The 24,289-nt window shown below is 38.8% G+C and overlaps 1 protein-coding gene across 8 annotated transcripts in view; it reads right to left on the bottom strand.

The window, feature by feature from the left end:
- Positions 1-567: 567 nt before the first annotated feature.
- LOC124146472 (homeobox protein six1a-like) overlaps positions 568-24,289 on the bottom strand; it is a 78,480-nt gene continuing 54,758 nt past the window's right edge. For 2 of the 8 annotated variants that reach the window (XM_046516779.2, XM_046516782.2), the window contains 2 exons: positions 4,659-5,322; positions 568-2,000 (listed from right to left, as the gene is read on the bottom strand). In XM_046516779.2, coding sequence (XP_046372735.1) covers positions 1,670-2,000; positions 4,659-5,322 — 995 coding nt within the window. In that variant the 3' untranslated portion in view covers positions 568-1,669. Of the gene's footprint in view, positions 2,001-4,658; positions 5,323-5,606; positions 5,786-6,572; positions 6,594-11,267; positions 11,493-15,137; positions 15,288-24,289 lie in introns of those variants that run through there. The other 6 variants (XM_046516784.2, XM_046516780.2, XM_046516781.2 and 3 more) reach the window with 6 other exon arrangements.

The following is a 24,289-nucleotide window of genomic DNA, read 5'->3' as shown; positions in this document are numbered from 1 at the left end:
TTGAAAATATTTCCCTTTTTGTGTTTCGTGTTGTTTTGACAGGTCGTGTCCATTTTTTGTACAGTGTACTCAATTTCAGTCTGGACTTTCTTTGATCCAAAGGCAGTATAGTCTATGAATGAAGCACGTATTTCACCTACCCGAGATATATAGACTTTGTGTTGCAATGGTACATACATTCCAGCTCATATCGAACCAAATGCATACTAACATGAACTGTATGTATTTGTGTTGATCATGCATTTACAATGTCATAACGAGTGTTCGTTGAAAATATGTGTGATGCATATCGCTACACCAGAGGCTTTGATACAATCTGTCCACAGATTATCTGTGAACTGGAATCTTTGTGAGTTTGTATTAATTTTTAAATATTTTATTGGTAGATAATCATGAAGGATAAAAAACCACAACGATCACAACTTCTAATTGTTGACACATATTAAAGGGACTATTCTTTCCATTGTGAAAGATGTTAAACACCTTAACGAAAACGCAGTAATTAAAACAACATACGGTTTTGTTGTATGAACACAAACAACAAAGAAACAAAACGAAAACAGCAGGTAAATTCAATCTATATTTATGGCATTTTCAATGAAAATCTTTGGACGTTATGGAACGGTATATGCAACGTATGGTTGTAGTGATATGATTCTCCAACTGCGACAATCGGAGTTGACAGAGTGGTGTTGGACAAAAAAATGACATAATCTCAAAAATTGGTCAAAACACTGTCTCTCTTCTCTATGGACAAATAACATAGTCACGTAAATCAGACGGGGAAACAAAGTTCGGTTCCCTGGGTGTTGTTGAGGGTCATTCCATTACAAGTGATCTAATTAGTACAAGAGGGTAATTTGGACGATACGATAAATTAAATTCATTCTAGAACATTCGAACCAGTTGATGGTCTGAGAACACATAAATGGTGGATGCCACCTAGTCTAAGATTGTCTGTTTGCACTGTTTTAGCACTGACCATGCTTTTGAACTGTGGAGAATGCAATGGATTCCTTACCAGTCTCTCTAGTTTCTCATAGTTCTATAGTTCGTGGTTATGGTCCAAATACTGTTAGACATTCACCTGTATCCTCAACAAGCACTGTACATACATTTACTAAGCTACGCTGTTGTTGTCTGTACTCGCTGTGCTGCGAACGAGACACACAGCCTTAGTTCCCTTTCCAACCACAATTGAACAAAATCCATGTACACATGTTGTCAGATATCTTCTTTTGAGTACAAGTTATTTCTTTCGACACAAAATGTGAGTAAAGGGTATGTTCTCTGTTCGTTTTGAGGCACAAATCTAGATTCTTGACACTACCTTGCTTACAAAAGCAGGCTCAGTTCTCCTCAAACGAACATGGAATTATGGCATTGGTAGAATTTTAATCACGTTATCTCTAAACGTTATCAATCGCTTCAAGAAAACGTCTCCGTGCCTCCCGGATCGACTCCCAGGACGAAATCAAAACATTTCAACCCGACTCGAGTCGAGCAGACGACAGGGAGCGAGGGAGAGAAGCGAAGTGGCGTACCAGCAGCCGTGGCGATTAAATCAGATCAGGCAGACGACAGAATGGAACACAGCCTTGGTTTTTTCTTTGGGACATTTTTCCAGAGCACCAATTGAGATGAAAATCAGTCAGTTTCAATCACTCTTTCATAACGCTTGATAGTCCGTTAACATTTGCCCAACATCGTTCGCCGACCCGTTATTCATACCAACCACTCCCGCCACCCCTTGGCCCACCCCTGGGTTGTGGGGTAGCATGTTTTGAAGCAGCGCTCCTCCTGGTAGGGCTGAAGCTTTTTGCAAATCTGTGTAGATTGAAGGGGAGGTATGGTGGGGAGGAGAGGCATCGTCTAGTTTAGTCTGTCCATTTACTGAGTCTGAGTTTCTTTCCTCTTTGATATCATCCGAAGGCGAGCCGGGGTCTTGACCTGGCTGTAGAACACCATCTCTGCTGATAGAAGACAGGAAACTGTCAGGGCTGCATTGCAGACACGACAGTGAACAAAATGAATAATTTTTCAAAGTAAAACTAAAACATTTTCAACTAAAAATCACGTATGAACTCAAGTATAGCATATATGCAAGAAGTAATACAAATTAACCATACTGTTTGCGTTTACAGCTTATTTACTTACGCCTTATTGATAGTTCATATATTATTATTATTATTATTATTATTATTATTATTATGGCGTATTGAAAAACTTACTGCTTGTAAATAATTACTTTTACTGGGTTTAAAAGAAAGTGGTATCACTGTTTCCAAACTTAATCTCAGATCTGACAGAAGTGATTAATCTTCCAAAAATATTTGACCTTAAACCGTACGCTCAACGTGGCCTTTAGTACAGAAATTCTCTCAACAGCAACAGTACTAGCATGGTCAGACATCCACCTTCTTTGCAAGGACTTGCAATAGCCATATCAAATTACCTCAAATCAAATACTTTTTAAAGTACTTTAAATGCTGAGCCAGTCATAATTCTGCTTTGAGACATATAAAAAGAACAACTTTTCCAGAATATTTGCAATATTAACGGTAAAAAACATTTCATCAGCACATCCGGCATCTCGTCTTTACCGTGGAAATATCCAATAACAATCGTTAGATGTCTGTTCATATACAATAAGTTTAAGTACATATATGATATTTCCAGTATTGTCTATGATTTAAATATATGTACAGCAAAATTGAAAATAGTTGATTTGACAGCACCCATACAAATGACACTTTCTGACTAATAAATGGCCGAAATAAAAATATTCTGATGCATTTAGTTTTGTGACAATACTTAGTAATGGCATACAAGAGAGACACAGATTCCTCGTATCTTAATGATAATAAGAAATCTCCATTTTGACTTCCCTGCCACTTCCTGGGTAAATCTGTTCCTTATCTTCCGGGGGTAAATAAAATCAAAAATAGTTTCACGCTCTTTAATTGATTACAGGTTTGAGCTAATTTAAACAGCAAACCAACCAAAACAAGCACCTTATCTTTTTAACGTAATATTGCATCATAGACTTTCAGGGGGCAATTAGTGGCGAGAAGAGCTTTGTGTTTACGCGTTAACTACAACGTTACGTAGGGCCACGTGGTTAAAATGACAGCTCAAAATAATTAACTCAATGATTTGTCATCTTTATGCTTGTTGTGGGGCGTCTAAAGTCATAGACCTTCTCGAGTTATCACATTCCTGGCACATTGTGTAAATTACGGCAGAGTGTTTACGGGTAAACATGTTTTTGTCACGGGCTGTTAATAAATAAATAATTACTTAGAATCATTTGGTGACTTATATTGTACAAACACCCTTCAGCAAATATATTAAATTGTGCATATAACAAAAAAATATTATTTTAGATTATACCAAGATCAAATTCGTTTGATATTTGATTGTGCAGTTCTATTCAATCTTTTCTAAGAATGTGAGTTTAGGGTATCAAATTTCAAAACAAGACATAACCTGGCTGCAAATTCATTGATTTTCGCTGTAGAAATATCGATTCGCATATTTATTTTATTTTAGTAGGCTATTCGTTTAATTATTTAATTCATTCTGTATGTTTGGGGATCCTGGGAAGGAGACATCGTTTCCATTTACTATGGGTTCAGTGTGACTATTGACTCAACTGCCTGCACAATTTCCGATTTTTTAAAGCTTTTACTCCTAAAACATTCTACCATAACGCCCTGGACATCTGAATTCGTGCTGAGAATTATGTCTTTGAAAGATTGTCGACACAAAAAACCTTGGTCCGCCATCAGACAAAATCGAAATAATTCAAGGGGGATGGCACGAAATCTGGTAACTTGAGCTTATTGGGATTGCCAGCTTGAGAATTAGGTTTGGTGCTGAATTTTTCACATAATGGCTTCGACAAGACCGTGGTAATTAGAGAAAATTTTCTGCTTTTTAGTTAAAACTGACGTGGTTAAGTTATTACAATCCGTTAATGATGTCAAATGTTTGTTATTCGTCTCCGTTATTACCCGTCACATTCTTCTAATAATTGCCTGTTTAAAAGCCACAAAGGAACACAATTTCTCTGAATTTCAACAGCTTGACATATTCTTTGAGTTGATAAAGCATATAAAATTTAAAACCAAATTTAGTTGTTTCTAAACTGAATTTCCTTCCCGAGGTATCAATCATGAAGCAAGAGCTAAAAATATTTGATCACTTGTACTTATCAGAGAAGATATTAATTTTAAATTCAGTTTAATGTTTTCGGACTATACTTAGTATTTTCAATTTTTTAATAATTCAGCAGCTGTTGCACGCATCAACAATATAAATAAAAAACCCAACCAAACAACATTGAAATCCGTGTGAGCTGAAAATTACTGAGTAAACACAATTATTTCATAGGGCACAATTACCGTTATCTACTACCGGTTACACTCATAAATAGAACTGCTCTTCTCATATACCGTGGTATATACACACCGATCCACATATAACAATAGTTAGCCATGTTCCCTGCTAAATAATGCAATCACGGAAATTGGGGGACTCATGGCGGAAGTTAGCGATTTGTAAACAATCAAGATGTCGGACACATTTCAAAAGGCAGAACCTATACATAGAATGGACTGATTTTCGTCAAATTTAATCTCAAAGGGGGATATTACCTGTCTTTTGCCTCCGCAGCTCGGTCCCGTTGTCGCCGGTTTTTAAACCAGTTGCTCACTTGTGTTGTGGTGAGGCCCGTCGCCTCGGCTAACTCCCTCTTTTCTCGGGGGGAAGGGTAGGGGTTGTGTCCGTACCATTCCCTCAGTACCGTCCTGGACTTTTCTTTGAAGCAGTAACTCGTCTCCTCTCCGTCCCAGATCGTCCTGGGAAGGGGAAACTTCCTCCTGACTCGGTATTTTCCCACGGCACCCAACGGCCGCCCTCGAAGTTTCTCCGCTTCAATGTAATGGGCTTTTAACCACAAGGCTTGAAGCTTGGGGTGGTTGTGGGTAGAGAATTGGTTGTTTTCTAGGATTTTGTACAGTTCTTTGAAATTTCCACGGTGAAAGGCAACCACTGCTTTTGCTTTAAGAACACTTTCATTCTTATGAAGATGCTCACAGGCCGGTAGCGACCATAAGAACCGAGCGAGTCGGTCTATATTTCCGCCTTGTTGTAAAACTTCACACACACACGCAACTTGCTCCTGTGTAAATCCGAAGGATGGCAACATGGTTGGGCCCCCGGCCGATGGTGATCCTACATTTGTCGGGGCTTGATGTTCATGGAGCATTGCAGCCGGAACGTTCGGAAACGGTCTCACTGCAGATCCGTTTTGGAACACTGGAAAAACAAGAAAGGTAGATTGAGTTACTTCTAACTGAGCTATTGCGTTTCACTGTGACATGGCACCGTGGCCCTCTGCTGGCCGCTGATTGGCTCTGGCGCGCGACCCCATGGATATATCGTTATTCACACAATGCCTGTGAAAATCCATCGCCATAGCAACAATGTCAATCATGAAACCCGACCCATCAAGAGGCGTGGACGAGTTTCGCCAGCTGAGAAACACTCGGGCCGGGCGATTGTGTTTCAACTATCGGTCGGGGTGGAGAAGCACTACTTACGATTCGTAATGACAGAGGGGAAGACTAGGCAGCTATATAACTCCGTAAACAGCCCAGCTAATTGTCCCCGACATTCTAGCGACAATCGTCTGGTGACTGAAGGTGTTTGTGTCCCTAATGACGTTCAGCACCGTGAAATGAACCCTAGACTACGACGCGCATGCTTCATTCACTACAGCTAACTGCACAATGTCTCAAGTCTTCCCCAACCTACCTGGTGAAAGACCTGATTATATTTTGAAAGGAATTTTATAAAGAATGACTGGTGAGAATCACTGGGCTATGATACCCGTCGAGCACTGACGCGGAGAGATATTAAACGCGATATGACTCCATGATACTTGGTGTAAAGAGGGGATTTCGCAAGGAGAATAGCTTAAAGAAAAATAAACAATGCTCTAAATTGGTTCCATAGAAACCGGGGCAAGATTGGCTAAAATGCGTAACGAATTGGTTCCCAGCCTGTAAATGCAGAGGCAATATTACTGACACTGTTCGCAAATGTGAGAAATAAATAAACTGTGAACAACAGGGAACATCAATATTTATACATTAACATGCGTTGCAGATTAACTGACGATAAAATGAGTTTGTACGGACGTTTTCGGTAGGGGGTCCCTTGACAACTAAGGAGACAGGTTGGGAAGACAAGAGGACGGGACCCTTTCACAGCGACGGACAAATCTAAATAGGAGCCCCGCAGGGATCGTACTGTCTGGTGGATTCATCAAGAATTGCCTCTCCCCCAAGGCTGGGGGATCATATTTCGTGTCTCGAGCCGGGCAGGGTTTGACTTATTCCCATGCCACATTCCCCTTCCACAACGCCCCGATTTCAGGCCCTATGAGCGACGGCCAAAGACCATGAAGAATTTCCCTAAAAACATCCCTCACCACCGCACAACCGTGACATTTAAACGACAAAAAGAATCTGACAACTCGATCAGCTTTCTCTGCAGGACCCTACCTCTACTCTTTATCCATTCTGGACGCTCTAAAGTCAACCGTTGCTCTTTTCTCTATCATTTTCCACCCCGGTATCTGTACGTCTGCTCGGAAAACCCGTGGCGGGAAAAGCAGACGACGCTTTACATACACGGAATATCGGATGAGCGATCGGGTGAATAACATTTAGGATTGTTGACACTTACGGAGTTGGACCACCAGCATATACTAATCACGCCTAATCAGAAATGTGGAGCCATATTAGATCGTGGTAAGTTTGATTATATGGCGGGAAAATGGATGTTCATACAGAGTGCGAGCAGTACGCAGACGACTCGCGAGGCAGGGACACCAAATTAATCCAAACGCAAACTACTGTCAACATCTCAGTCCATAGATATTTACCTTCGCCATTGTCACCCGCCGTTGTGTACTAACACTCAATAACGACCTATATTTATTTCTTAATCAACTTACGACAAGTAAACATTATGTGCTCCCAGAGTAAACACAAAGAGAACACGAAGAATACAGGAGGCTTAGATTTGCTTTTCCTTTCACTACTTAGGACGGACCACATGGGGCGGGGAAATCAAACATGTCCTCACATTCGAGGTACACAAAACAAATATTTATTGATTGTGCACAAGAGAATCTACTCGACATTACTGGATAATGCTAAATGGTCGACATAAATTTCACTAGCACCATTTCCTAATTTTCGTTTCGTTTTTTTTTTTTAAATACATCTTAAAAAGGGTGACATATGACCAAATGAAGATATAACTGTCTGTTGAAACCATACCTTATCGAATTATTTAAAAACCTGTCATGAAACGTCAACAATAGTCTTGCAGTACCAACTGGGCACTATTCGTATTAAAACGACATTTAACCACCCCTTCCAAACAAGAGGAAAAATAACATGATCGCGGACATAGAAATCATAATTACAACCTAACGATGACAAGATATCAAATTTCATTTTTACGATCCCGGCATAATTGGCACTTCTTTTATTATGATTACTGCAATTTTTTTCCACGGGGCGACATATGGGCCCCTGGGAGTCGGGACAATTCTCGGATGGGGCTCACACCTCCCCGTACCCCAAGGTCAATATCGGCCGAACGCGAAGCCAGAGACCACGCCCACTTTACACAGAGGAAACTCGCCTTCTTTTGCCATTCCCGACGACCGGGTACATAAACGGGTGGCGAAGTTCACCCGTGTTCAGTGTACTGGCTTTGTGAGATACTTTGCTCTACATGTAGCTTTGTAAATGTTAGTGCATTAGCGAAGGCCCCTGGTTCTGAATTCCCGCCCCCATTACCGTTCGCTATTGTTCGGGCTCGGTCGGTCAATATTTTTGGACTGTGCGGAAAGAATGCCCCCGTTATTGAGAGATAGACGTTCCGTATAGACCATCAATCTCTCACGTAACCATCAGCGTCCAGTTCAATTCACTTTCCCGCTAATGTTTACGTTATTATATTGTGGTTTAAAATGCGTGTGTGTCATTAAAATGTGATTTAATTTTTTTACACGTTCGCAATTGAGACGGTTTCGGGGCAATAATAGTCATGGTATTTTTTACACATATTAAGTTTAATTAATGTTCATCATTATTAAAGATAGTGTTCACTGGTTTGAATCATGTTTTTTTAGAACGGGTGTTTTGGTTTGAATCGTGTTTTTTTCAGAACGGGTAGCACAGAAACACAATTCCTATAATAAGTTCGCATTAAAACCTCAGATGTGTAGGTGACGGGGTGCAAATAAAAGAAACAGTTCAAAGCGAGATGAAAAAAAATAATTTTACCCTATCGGGTAATTATAATACAATTTCCAAACATTCGAAGTACAAATCATTCCGTTATATGACCAGATTATGATAATTGCCAACAATTCTAGCAATCATTTTATATTAAAACACTTTACAATGAAATACCTGTTCATGCGTGAGTCAACATACCAATGGAGCCGATATATCTATACGTACCTATATGCAAAACGCCTATTGCTATGCTGTATATACGTCCAGGCATACCGGATTTATTTAAAGCTTGTAATCATCTCTTACAGTGGTGTCAATTTCAGGGTCTACTTCAGTGAGTGACAGGCCTATCTCACCGGGTCAGGCGAGCCAGCGCAGACAGGCCAACCCACAGTTGTATATTGCATGCTATGTACATGAATAGCTGCAATCAACATCGCTGTTTTCGTTTGAAGGTTGTGTGTAAACATGAACAAAATTATGCTGTCATTTGAGCACTAACTAAAGTAATGTCACGTGATAATAGGTATAATTATACAGCTATGTTATGCTTTGATTCAATTTCTCGTTAGATAACGTTTGCGAAATATGGACATTAGTACATTCAAAATAAAATTGCTGACTTTAGGTATTAGTGAAAAACAAATTATTAAGATAATATGTTTCAGACTATGACAAATAAATGCTTATTCCCTGATCTTAATAGTAAATATGACAGTAATTCAGACATTTATCCTTAAAATTCAACTTTTTTTGTTTTTGTTTAACGCCCCACTCAGCAATATTTCAGCTATGTGGCGGCGGTCTGTAAATAATCGAGCCTGGACCAGACAATCCAGTGATTGACATCATGAGCATCGATCCACGCAATTGGGATACGATGACATTCATCAACCAAGCCAGCGAGCCTGACCACCCGATCCCGTTAGTCGCCTCTTACGACAAGCATAATCGCCTTTTCGGCAAGCATGGGTTGCTGAGGACCTTTTCTTATCTAACCCGGATCTTCACGGGTAAATTCAACTTTGAGTACAGTTGAAAAACATATATAATTACATGTCGAGCGGATGAAATATTGTACTAACACATAGAACACAATTGTTCCATAGACAACACACGTGTAGAACATGACAGTTTCGTTTGGGGTAATCACGTTTCTTATCGGGCATTGTATCAACAAGCTGGCTCCAGACACGAGTATGCACGTCGTGCACGTCCAAGCCCTAAAACTCCTACTAATATTTGAAATCAGAATACCCGCACAATGTTAATGCAAACGGCGTTAAATACATGTGTCTCTGTGGAAGTATCACAGTGCTATAAATTAATAATTATCACTACTAGTGAGCTTCGATAATACAACTTGATTTTTCAGTTTCCATTAAAAATACATTGTCATAAATAATCAACGACTGATCTGGCCGACCCAACAACTCCTCCAGTCTATTTCAGCCAATCATTATCGATTTCAACTCCCGATTTTCTAAGTCGCTTGTTTAAACGCCACACTCTCTAAATAGTGCCAAATGTTACATCAATCAATATATACTTAACGGTGAAATGAACAAGTTTTCAAGATCAATGTAATTAACAATGACAAGTTATAAGCATGTAAACACGCTTGTGGTATGCCGCCAATATCCTGTTGTCTTTCAAGGACGATATGTATATTTCAAGGATACAATCAGTTAGTGAATTTTTACTGAAGGATAACTTGTGCGGTAGCTGCAGTGAAAGCAACAATTACCAATAATGATTTATTTTAAATGATATTTATAAATATGTTCGTTTGATATGTTGATATATCCAGTGTGACTATGAAATATATCTACTATAACGCGTTCCTATAACGAGGTTTGTCATTTCTGTTTTTGATTTCATCTCAAATTACTCGCTCTGTACACGTTTTGTACCGTACTATACTATGCTATTTTAATAAGTCTCTGAATATGCATATACGTCTATAGCTTGATATTTATTTTAGCACATGTGTACAAAGAATCAAACTTCGGTACCGAAATCCGAGTGACATATTATGTGGCCGTATTTAATCTAAAATGTAAATATTCTCAACTACAACAATCTGTAAATGCATATTGGTTCTGGATGAAGTACAAGTGAAACACATGTTACTTATTACTTCAAATCTGATATCAAATACATTATACATTAACTCAAAAACGTTCATGCTCCTCCCCCTCCTCCTCCACCTACTACTACTACTACTACTACTACTACTACTACTACTACTACTACTACTACTACTGTCTGTCATACAAACACTTAAACAAATATATCCAAAACAGCCATGCAAGTCTATAATAGTGGGCAAGTCTAGAAAAATGCAGTATCAGGAAAACCAAGAGTCTCTGGGCTCCGTTTTATTATATTTCATAAAGATAATTTAACAACTATATTTTTTGTAAGATATGTTCATTTTAGAGACTAGATGTTAGTCTACTACTACTACTACTACTACTACTACTACTAATACTACTAATTCTACTACCACCACCACCACCACCACCGCTACCACCACTACTACTACTACTACTACTACTACTACTACTACTACTACTACTAGTTATAAATAGTTATAAACATCTCATTTTTTAAAATTTAACAAAGAGGCCCAGACAGGACATCCGCTATAAACCCGCCAAAGGGCGCTTAACGATTTGTGTAAAAAGGTGTAAAAAAGCTGCTCATGAGAATAAAACGACGACCCACTCATCAACAAACCAACATAAACAACCGCGATCACAAAAGCAAAGCTAAACTCACGATTAACATCAATAACTAAAAACAATTGGTCCTAAGCCCCAGAGCCTATCGACTCCACAGCACCAATGCCGCCTTAATGTCACGTACGTTTATATGATCAACCAAGGACGTGACAATCAAGATTCACATTAAAATCTTTTGTACAAAAAGTCTTACCTGAAGATGGGAGGATGCTATTAACGAACTGGTCTAAACTATCATGATCGTCCAACAAATCGACATGTGAAGCTAGGCCGACCATATTTCTCCTATGACAGAGCAACTCAACTACGTTGTCTCATGAAGCACGGCCGATCATCTCTGAAACGTAGCAGCTGTTTTACGCATATTTGTAGAAATTTGTTCAATATACTGAGCTTGACACGAGCGGATAAGCATGTTCAAATAATTTGCACCTGAGTGTGAGATTGGGAGTCGCGGTGGCAATACCCTGCTGAGAGCTTGAGCGCGACTGTGGGTGGCATAGGGGAATTACCCTGGCGAGCGTATAATGTCAGGTACAAGTGTATTGGGCGGGTACAGCTCCTTACAGCGTTGTTGGAAAGCGGTCTTCGGAGGTCGAAATAGAATAATGGTCTGTATATCCGTGCCAATTCTCAATATATTTCTGAGGAATACAGATGGCTAGAAATGGGTATGAATGAAAAAGGGGGAGGGAGGAAGGATAGACTGGCGGGGCGGGGTATCTCAATAGATTTTTTCACAATCTAAATTACATCGCTTACATATGCCAGTTTTGCATAAGCAACATTTTGCGTTTAGTTTATAAAATTTCTAGCAATTCTTTGGCGAAGTTCGGTGATGTGTGCTTTAATCATACTTTTTTAATTAAATGTATTTCAATATTTATATGATGCACATCCACATCTTTGCACATCCACATCTAACTGTATTTGTACTGCAATATCAATTACATCCGTACATTCAAATATGATTACACATTTAAGTTTATCAATTCACAACCGTCCTCTTAACTCCTAAGAAATTGTGAACACTCTGAGACTTAAACGTGGATTGCATTCGAACAAAATAGTATTAAAAAATGAATGAACTCGATTACAAGGTGCTTTTGGCCAGACGATGCTATCTGTAAAATGTCATCGAAACGTCGTGCTGTTGTCTTCGGTTTAATAGGCGAACCTAAGCGTAAAACACAACAGCTAGTATTCTAACGCTGAGATCGCCATTCAGTTTAACGGGTTATGCCACGTATGGTTATGAGTCGCCCTCATGCAGAAACTATGATTGTTGAAATTAGACGGCCGAGTTATAAGTACGTGAGACCAAACTTCATTATCGACTTTATCCAGCTGTCTCAATCATAAAAAAGATATCAATTATGAGAGACATGTTCTTTATATCAAGAGCTTCTATAAAAATACCGCTTAAACCCAGAAACGTATCATATACAGCTTCATGTGAAACCATTCTTCCTATTAATGAAATATAATTACCTTATTAACATATCTTTGTGAAAAAACGACAAAATGTGCAGATTAGATATTTTTATGACTGCAAATCCAATATTGTAGTCAGAGTCATTGACGTAGAACGCAGTTATGTCCGTGTATAATGTTAAATTAATTATTCCTTTGTTAATTATTTCGTAAAAATACTAAAAAGGGAAATGTCCTGACGAACCCAAATTAATAACAGTTATATTAAAATATTATACAATTGAAGGATACCATTCACATTTCAGTGTTAATAGACCAAGCGGAACCAAAGATCAAAGTGACATACTATATATTTTGGGTCAAAATCGTTAAATATGTTGCATTCTAATCAGATATATACATGAACTGTTAGGTGTTATGAATAATATCATTACTAACAAAGCAAATACCACTATAATTAAATAGTGCAGGTAACATTATTAACATAATATTAATCACTGATAAAATATTAATAAAACTGTTTTATAAGCCCCAGCTTCAGGGGTAACAGAGTATAATACAAGCGAACCATGGTGAAATTAGAATATTTTATGGATTATCGAATCGTGGCTTTGGGTATTTTCTCTACATTTTCGCTGTAAAATGTGTTTGGGTAGTAAGCGCTTGCTAGACATGTTTACATGTAAACGTGTTTAGAATTTTGTTTCAATCCTAGATGGACTGTTTCATCTAAACATGAAATGCCCCTCCCGGCATACCCACAACAATACCATCATGTACGGTTTTTAGCCTTAACACGTTTGCGTAAATTGTTTAGAAATGTGTTGAGAACGTAAACATGTTTAGAATAGTGTTTAAACCATAGACGTATGTTAAGACATACATGTGTATAGACATATAAACACATATGTCATATATATTATGAAACAAGGAACGCGTTTTGATTTGTGTTCGGATAAACACATGTTACATCATTAAAGGCACAAGTGAAGCTTTCAAAATGTTTCACGGAACATTTGTGGATGACATTTGCAAATTTGACGCATCAGTGACTAAACTGATGTTCGGTGAAATTCCTATTTTGACTTGTACCGTATGTTCCCGTGGTTTTTTTAGGCGAACAATTGCCTTGCCTTTGCATGTGTTTGAGATAGGTGCCACAGATGGGGCAGGAAATGCTACCTTTTTCGCGAACACCTGGTGTCATCACTATCGGATCGTGTTTCATGAAGACATTGATGTGGTCAGAATTCATTAATTCATGAATGTATTCATTAGCCCACACGTGACAGTCGTAAATAGTGTTTATGCGCTTCCCTTTACACATACAGCATTAGGCGTCACTTAATCCATCACTTTGGGCAAGACTCCATGACTCCAACTACCACAGTTGAACACTTCAATGTATTCCTGGCAGAAAACGTTCTCGGTTTTCGGCCTCGTTTGTCAAAATTGGATCGAATAATCACTATATGAATACTGAATATGGACGATATTTCTATATTTCACTAACCAGATTAACTCTCAGTTGTAACCTGGCTGTCTTAGTGTGTCATCGTACCTCGACAGCTAAATTCCACTAATCACTCGTTTGTTTGAGATCCTGCCCTTCTGCAACACTGCAGGCCGTCCGGATGTTGCGGTGATGTCTCTGGCTACGACACCGCTTACTTAGTCATGGTTGATGCAGAAGTGGCATTCATAACAAATTTACAAAATGGAGTCTAAATCTTATGACTGATAAGATGCATTTCCAAAGTTTTCTTTCCATAATATCCTTTAAAATACACATTAATGCATTTACACACCATTTCATTACACATCCATAATTGTAAACATATGTTCCGTGTCGTCCTTCCGTGTTGTCTACATACATCTGCTACTTTCATCTTATTAATAACTGTTAGAAATAGAAATCAAAGCCAATTTCACCGAAGTCCAACACTTTCAAGGAGAGAGGAACGATCTGATTTCATACACGCCTAACAGAAGCAAAACAACATATTCAAACGGTCTGTTATTGTCTAGACCGACGCCGTAAACATAACCTAAATATATATCTGCTCGGATATTTCTTAGCGGATTTTCTTGGGGAATATGGCGGACATATGTGAACCTCTCTACGGCTTTTTGCTCCATAGGATTGACATATATCCTTCCTGTGGTACGCTGTTTATTAATCGTTGCAAAGTAGATGGACAAAAAAATGTATGAAAAAGCTACCGAATTCTTCCAAGGAATGACAGAGGGAGAAAGCGGGAAAGGATGAATAACAGCACTCTCCTCGTGGTGTGGGCAATGACAAGGCCCATCTGGCTTAGATCCTGGCGTCAAGGCGAGAAGCAATGTCAAGGTCGCAACTAAACTTTCTCAAAACTTCATACAACAAGCATTCCTCCTCTACACACCCAAAGTTCACCAACTTTACAACAAACAATGAATGGGGACAAATTATGAAAGCACACCAACAGCAATAGCCACATCATCGTGCCAGCCATACCCCTTTACAACCACACCAGGGCCAGACGCTATCAAAGGACGGCCATCGCGGTGCCAGTTAATCTACCAACTTAAACTCCCAACGAATTAAGCAAATCTTAATCAGACACAAATCTGACCTGGTACTTACGTGAAGGAGAGTGTTATGTTGTGAAAAATGGTAATTTCACAGATGTGTAGTCCAGTTTATCGACAGGAAGCGACTCCGAGAAGTGGTGAGATTTCGGTTACAAAGACCGAATCCCCGGATGAGCATCTAAGTAACGTGTCTGTATTTCGCGTTGCCTCCTCTCGGGGGCACATATGTTGTTCCCCGATTTCTCGCGTCAACTCTGCACATGTTTATGGGGTTCGAGACGGGGCAACTGGCGTATCTCTTAATGAAACGTTGGCTTCAATACATTCAACATGGTCACCTTACGATCTTTGTCCCGTAATCGATTACATCAATAATAACTTATTATTTCCTATGACTTTTCTTTTAGAAAATATGTTCTTTGTACCTGTGGTTTATATTCTATATAAAACATTTTAGTCTGCGAAATATTTACTTTAAAGATTCTTTCACAAGTATTGAATGTAAATTAATCATATTCATTACGTTAAGGGTATGTACCTTTTTGTTTGTTGTTAAACGCCGCACTCATCAATGTACCATCAATATGACGGCGGTTTGTAAATAATCGAGTCTGGACTAGGCAAACCAATGGTTGATATTACGAACATCTACCCACGCATTTGAGCTACGACGGATGTAAAATCACCGAGCCACCATAAAACGTAGATATATACATTCTTTTGCCCGAGAGTTTATTTCGTGAGCTAAATATTTAAATACTAAAATCGTTATTACTTTTAACAATTACATTAAAAAGTATCAAGCCGAGAAAGCAATGTATTCAATTTGTTAGGGCCTAGCAACAGTCTTCATGATAATGACAATATGTCTGTCATTGATATGCACAACTCTTCTATAAATCAGAAGAATAACAATCATTATTGTCTTGGACACAGAATCCCCGACAGGAAGATGTCTTAACAAGGACTTTATCTTATCAAAGTTTCATGTGGAGAAATGTTTTTAATAATTATATCTCCCGCATATTCGCCGAATGTATTGAGCCACATCGTCAAACCTCGCTTGAGCGACGTCGCGGAGAATGCTCCTGGATTTATACACGTACAACACATTAAACCCCCCATGTATACAGGAGCCCTGATGCGAAGGGCATATTTTTTCGCTATAATTAATAAATCACTTCCTTTTCTTAAATTCCAGACTGACGTAGCCACAATAGAGATCTCATGGGTGGAATCCCAAACGAGCAGGGAAAATAATAATTTAATTTGAGCGAGCTACTGTTGGTGTAATGAGTGTTTTTCTTGTATTGTATGGTGTGAGTTGCGGTAAAATGCTCTCTGTTTGCGACGTGTGACTCTTTGATGCAGGTTGTAAATCATTGTTGACTTTGAAAGATGGGCTAGTTTAAAAACACATTACTATCTAAGCATAAAATTCAGTTACATGCTGTTAAGCCCCGATGGATTATACCTGAAATAATAGCAGGTAAAAACGTATGCCTCTAACGAACAGAATTTATACCTTGTCATATCTTGGAAGCTTTAAAGTACCCGAGAGAAAGTACACTCTAATCCACTCATTAGGGATATTTAGTATCAAACAACTCCGCGTTGATGTATACTACACAATAGAAGTCAAAAGAACACCCTTTTTTCATATGAGTAATCTGTCATGGCCAAAGTAACTATAGACACAATATGGTAAAATAGTGTGATCTTTAACTTCTTTTGAGTACTTGTGTTATTTACTGGTCTATATTTAGTCTGTTGTTATGATGATGGATCCGATCTCCATGGCGACCATCTTTATGAATTCAATTCAAAGCAACCTGCATCATGCGTTATATGTTACGATTCTGCCCACATTATTCGTAAACCCACAGTCTACACTCTACAGTGTAGCTTATAGTGATTATAATCTATTATCTCTATTGTTTTCCAGCAATAATGACTTATGATTATACTCCAACCGTTAAGACTTATGATTATACTCCAACCAATATTTGATTATACTCCAACCGTCAGGACTTAGTATTATACCCAAACCGTTAAGACTTATGATTATACTCCAACCTTTAGGACTCATGATTATACTCTAACCGTTATGGCTTGTGATTATACTCCAACCGTTATGGCTTATGATTATACTCCAACCGTTATGACTCATGATTATACTCCAACCGTTATGACTCATGGTTATACTCCAACCGTTATTACTCATGGTTATACCCCAACCGTTATGACTCATGATTTATACTTCAACCGTTAGAGCTTATGATTATACTCCAACCGTTATGACTCCTGATTATACCCCAAACGTTATGACTCATGATTATACTCCAACCGTTATGACTCATGATTATACTCCAACCGTTATGGCTTATGGTTATACTCCAACCGTTATGACTCATGGTTATACCCCAAACGTTATGACTCATGGTTATACTCCAACCGTTATGACTTATGGTTATACTCCAACCGTTATGACTTATGGTTATACTCCAACCGTTATGACTCATGGTTATACCCCAACCGTTATGACTCATGATTATACTCCAACCGTTATGACTTATGGTTATACTCCAACCGTTATGACTCATGGTTATACCCCAACCGTTATGACTTATGGTTATACTCCAACCGTTATGACTCATGGTTATACCCCAACCGTTATGACTCATGATTATACTCCAACCGTTATGGCTTATGATTATACTCCAACCGTTATGACTCATGATTATACCCCAAACGTTATGACTCATGATTATACTCCAACCGTTATGACTCATGGTTATACTCCAACCGTTATGACTCATGATTATACTCCAACCGTTATGGCTTATGATTATACTCCAACCGTTATGACTCATGATTATACCCCAATCGTTATGACTTATGATTATACTCCAACCGTTATGACTCATGATTATACTCCAACCGTTATGACTCATGATTATACTCCAACCGTTATGACTCATGATTATACTCTAACCGTTATGACTCATGGTTATACTCCAACCGTTATGACTTATGGTTATACTCCAACCGTTATGACTCATGATTATACCCCAACCGTTATGACTCATGATTATACTCCAACCTTTAGGACTCATGATTATACTCTAACCGTTATGGCTTGTGATTATACTCCAACCGTTATGGCTTATGATTATACTCCAACCGTTATGACTCATGATTATACCCCAACCGTTATGACTCATGGTTATACTCCAACCGTTATGACTCATGGTTATACCCCAACCGTTATGACTCATGATTATACTCCAACCGTTATGACTCATGGTTATACTCCAACCGTTATGACTCATGGTTATACCCCAACCGTTATGACTTATGGTTATACTCCAACCGTTATGACTCATGATTATACTCCAACCGTTATGGCTTATGATTATACTCCAACCGTTATGACTCATGATTATACCCCAAACGTTATGACTCATGATTATACTCCAACCGTTATGACTCATGGTTATACTCCAACCGTTATGACTTATGGTTATACTCCAACCGTTATGACTCATGATTATACCCCAACCGTTATGACTCATGATTATACTCCAACCGTTATGACTCATGATTATACTCCAACCGTTATGACTCATGATTATACTCCAACCGTTATGGCTTATGATTATACTCCAACCGTAATGACTCATGATTATACCCCAATCGTTATGACTTATGATTATACTCCAACCGTTATGACTCATGATTATACTCCAACCGTTATGACTCATGATTATACTCCAACCGTTATGACTCATGATTATACTCAAACCGTTATGACTCATGGTTATACTCCAACCGTTATGACTTATGGTTATACTCCAACCGTTATGACTCATGATTATACCCCAACCGTTATGACTCATGATTATACTCCAACCGTTATGACTCATGATTATACTCCAACCGTTATAGCTTATGATTATACTCCAACCGTTATGACTCATGATTATACTCCAACCGTTATGACTCATGATTATACTCCAACCGTTATGACTCATGATTATACTCCAACCGTTATGACTCATGATTATACTCCAACCGTTATGGCTTATGATTATACTCCAACCGTTATGACTCATGATTATACTCCAACCGTTATGACTCATGATTATACTCCAACCGTTATGACTCATGGTTATACTCCAACCGTTATGACTTATGGTTATACTCCAACCGTTATGACTCATGGTTATACCCCAACCGTTATGACTCATGATTATACTCCAACCGTTATGACTCATGATTATACTCCAACCGTTATGACTCATGATTATACTCCAACCGTTATGACTTATGGTTATACTCCAACCGTTATGGCTTATGGTTATACTCCACCAAGTAAGACTTATGATTATACTCCAACCGTTATGACTTATGATATTACTCCAATCTTCAAACATCAGCCTCAATCATCAATAATCATACATCAGCCATTATAACTAATAACTGTACCACATCTATATTTGTATACTTATACAACTTATGATCTTACTATCTCAACTGTAACAAGTGAAATAAAAATATAAAACAATGTATATTTGGAGAAATCCTAACCATCAAATGAACAAGTTATATCTAAAATGTCAGGTAATACGGTGTCATATTTCCAGATAAACATGAAAGTGAGAAATCCATAGGCCATGTCAGAAACTACATGTCGTACAAATCGTAACTGAAATGTGCAAATATGGCTATTAACGTGCTGAGTGAGATAACGGGGATGTCATGTACGTCAAAACCCACAGCGAACGTAAAATTACGTCGCATGCGAACACACAATATCCAGCAGGACACAGACCATTCTTTCCCGCTGAATGGGCATGAGAACTTGTCAACAGACACTAATTGGCTTACAAACAAACAACCCTCTCAATGGCACCTCTTGTCCTGTGGTCAATATTTGCATTTCTTTTTGACCTAACCGTTGACATTAATAACGCTTGCAGTCCCTTCCTGCAATGTTTAGCCCGATTGACGCAGGTTACGCTGATGTGTACGGTCTTCACACACGGAGGTCGGGTTCGAACCCACTTCAGTCCACTTGAAGTTCGCTTCTTTCATCAGACTTTAAATTCTATAAAACACTAGCTCAATAGGTTTGTTATGTTACTGACACACCAGTGAGCAGTTTAAAATCGGTTAAAAAACTCTTTTTCAGCTCTTGCGGTAGACATATTTGTTCTTGGATGTGCATGGGGTGAGTTTTGACGACAGGACTGAAATACATCTCAAATTACCAAAAAACAAACATGAGAATATTCACATTCCCCTTTATCAAAACCATAATAAATTGCACCCACGTGATTATCAATAGACGTAGTTTGTGAAGAATAATTTATCCCATTAAATAGCAAGGTTTCCCGTGCACTTTAGATAACCCCAGATTTCTATCTACTCTGATTAAACTAAGATAATAAAAAATGTCAATGATGTTAATATTTTATCATAATAAATTTCTATAGAATCGTACAATGATAAAGACTCCAAAAGCTTTCAAATCGACCCGTAACTGCACGGTAGTGTAAAACGTCGTGCTTGTATACTGCCCAAAACAAATGGCTATTTCGTTTGGCCATACGTAGTCAGAATGTGCCGACTGCCATGCCGTTCGGGTATCAAATGTTGTTAGCATGTGTTACAGCCAATAAAAGGAAACCTGACACCGGCGTAAGACGATACTTTGAAGGGACTACAGCAATTGCTCGGCGAAGGCGTGTTCATTTCAGAACAACCGCGTAGATCGGATTGTTTATTTCAGAAGTACCTTGTAGTAGAACCGCCAATGTAATAAGGAAATTGGGCTTCTGTTAAAACATGAAACGTTTCCAGGTGTTATATGATGATGTCGCCACCATGTTTATGTCATGAAAATGCAATTAGCATCACTATGCATATATACATTCGTCAAGGTCAGTGGCAAAGTCAAAGGACAATCCACATTATAGTAAGCTGTCTGTGTCGAGCAAATTTTGGAGTTAAGGCTAACTTTCCAACTCATCAACAATGCCTGAACCCGTCCTCGTCGACATCCTGCTTGTGTCGAAGTTAATATAAATTGTCAATGCAAGAGAATAACCAGTCTAGAATATCTGCAAAAAAGATTTGGTGTAAAGGGGAAAATAGCCGTGAAAACAGTGAGATTGGACCACTGAAAATCAGTGATGACACCAGGTGTTCGCGAAAAGGGTTATCTCCTTTTTTTGTTTCATGAGTGAGTGAGTATGGTTTTACGCGGCTTTTAGCAATATTCCACCAATATCACGGCGGGGGACACCAGAAATGGGCTTCACATATTGTACCCATGTCGGGAATCGAACCCGGGTCTTCGGCGTGACAAGCGAACGCTTTACCCACTAGGCTACCCGACCGCCCCTTGTTTCACGAAGTTGGACTTTGGAGGAGCTCCCTGTTGACACGTACCTCCATTGTATGTTGTACGGTATAGTTGTTTTGTCGGATCCATGTCATCTGGTATAGTTGTGCTTGCGCAACGTATTTACAGAGCGACGTCATATAACATGAATATTGCTGAGTTCGGCGTAAAAAAACAAAGAAAGAAAGAAAGAAAGTTGCCATTGTTTCCGATGGTTGGTTATGTCGTGTATGGACGACACAATATAAATATTTCATATTTTCATAATAACCCCCGGGGTTGGAATACAGTATTTGTCCTGACAAGGTGTGTGTGTGTGTGCGTGTGTGTGTGTGTGTGTGTGTGTGTGTGTTAACAGACGATAATATCCTGTATGAATCTGAATGTCGTCTGTGTTACACACTAACCTACAACGTGCTTCTCGCAAGGTAAATTGTGAATGTATCCCACTTTTTCAAACTGTTCTACTCGTGTCGTGCAAGTGTTCAAGCAAAACTGTAACACCATTACCATACGTGTTTTCGACTTTAGCGCAACTGTCTCATCTTCTGTTATTGAGTTGCCAGGCAACGCTACGCTTACTATCGGATCAAACATGCATAAAAGTTTTACTCGTCATGAATATTATATATGCCTAGGAATGATAATATGACTCATAATTATTGATTGTCAACTCGATCAATGTATCCTTACATGTCAGTTTCTCGCAGTAAGGAAAAACCTTATTCCAATAGCTCTTTGACGATGTTGTTCACTATTTAAATACATATATTTCATTTACGTTTTTTTATATTTTCGTCGGTGTTTGATATAAAAAATATCCACCGATGTGTAGACTGTTCACTGAACAACAACACGCGATAAAAACCGAAGATAAACATTGAATAATTCATCGTTTGCTGGAGAATACAAAATTCAGATAAACGCTTTGATATATGAGTTACAACAAAACACGAAAACTGTTTCTAGAACAGCTGCATCAATCCTTGATACAAATTACGTGGTACTTCACGTTATGTATAGCTATTATCTACGAACGAAACGTACTCCTGGGCCCACTTGCACAAAGCGATCTTAGCGCTACGACTATTGTAAGCCTATGTTAAAGTATGGGAGTTAAGATCATCTTAGCGCTAAGATCGCTTTGTGCAAGTGGGCCCTCGTAAACTGTTATATTCAGCTGATGAAGTACAGGTCAGATCAAGAGATCAGCCCTAACGCTCATGGTTCCATGAGATTAAAACACTAATATTGATGTTAAAACTAACGACACGGATAATATATATTCTGAAAAACTAAATGAACTCTTACATGAACAGTTCACTGACATCTACAAAACAGTTACTTCTAATAAACATGAAGATATTACTCATATACTAACTGACCCGTGAAAATCCGGGGTAGAGTAGGTCTTCGGCAACCCATGCTTGTCGTAAGAGGCGACTAACGGGATCGGGTGGTCAGGCTCGCTGACTTGGTTGATGCATGTCATCGTATCCCAATTGGATCGATGCTTATGGTGTCAATCACTGGATTGTCTGGCGTTAAACAACAAACAAACAAACAACTTTTCATGGGAAAATTCAGATACAACTTCGCTGTTCTCTCTATACATCTGTCAGATCTCAATTGTCAAGTTATATTTCCAAAAGTAATTCAGAGAGTGCTCCATTTTTTTAATATTTTAGACCCTCTACCAAAAATATATCATCCTTACTAGCACGTCCAGGGCACAGCATATTTGATATACGAAATAATGATCACTCTTCATAGGTTCCATATCGTGATATTTCATTATCATTGTGATAATGTATAAATTTTATTTCATGTTATATAGATTTACTCAGCTGTTTGAGACCCTTGGGAATTCTGGGTTCGAAATGGTCTCCAGCAACCTATACTGGTCGTAAGAGGCGACCAAATGGATCGGATGGTCAGTCAGTGATTTGTTGATTGTGACTGACCCTACCCTGAAGGCGTGGATCCTTACTCACAATATCGATCACGGGTATGTCTGGTCCAGACTCGATTATTTACCGCCGCCATATAGCTGGAATATTGCTGAGGGCGGCGTTAAACAACAAACAAACACATTAGCCGTGTTCTTAGCGGATGTATATGTACAATAAATTATCTTATTTGACTGAGCATTTATAACAGTCTTACATTATCTGTAGTAATCACAACAAAAACATATATTTTCTCAGTTGCCAATACCGCCGAGGCAATTAACGTAAACCTGAAAGCCAAATGTATCCGATCAGTCATCGTGGAATCTGCGCCTGCGCGAGCTTATCAATCACAACGAGTTCGACTTCCGGTAACGAGTGACAGGCGGACGCCACGGCTGTATCATAGCGATGTGCTACACACGTGTGATGGGAACGGAGGAGGTGGTCTAAGGAAGGATGGGACAGGTGGTCAGCTTGACCAGACCATGTGCAGAGGCTGAGATTAAGCCGGAAACGTCCATGACACGTGTTAGTTATAAGTAGGAATAATATATGTCATGTGTTTCCATAGCAGTGATGTGACGTTCGCGAAGTCGTTAAGACTATTACCGCGACACGAGGGCGTGTCAGTGATGAGGCTCTCTATCATCTGTACACATATGCACCATATACATATACACTGCCGTGCAAAAGAAAGAATACACCCATGTTAAATCTCAAACATCACCAGCAGCCTAAAAGATGGTGGCAAAGTATACACCCATGTTTGATGATGTCTAAAACTGAAACAACAACAAATGGTTATTCGATGGTAATGTATTTCATACAGGTATCGTAGTTGTG

The sequence above is a fragment of the Haliotis rufescens genome, unplaced genomic scaffold (genome assembly GCF_023055435.1).
Source record: "Haliotis rufescens isolate VD_foot unplaced genomic scaffold, xgHalRufe1.0.p SCAF_3, whole genome shotgun sequence".
Classification (NCBI taxonomy): domain Eukaryota; kingdom Metazoa; phylum Mollusca; class Gastropoda; order Lepetellida; family Haliotidae; genus Haliotis; species Haliotis rufescens.
The sequence above is the reverse complement of the archived record's forward strand: the minus strand, read 5'-3'. Positions and strand labels throughout refer to the sequence as shown.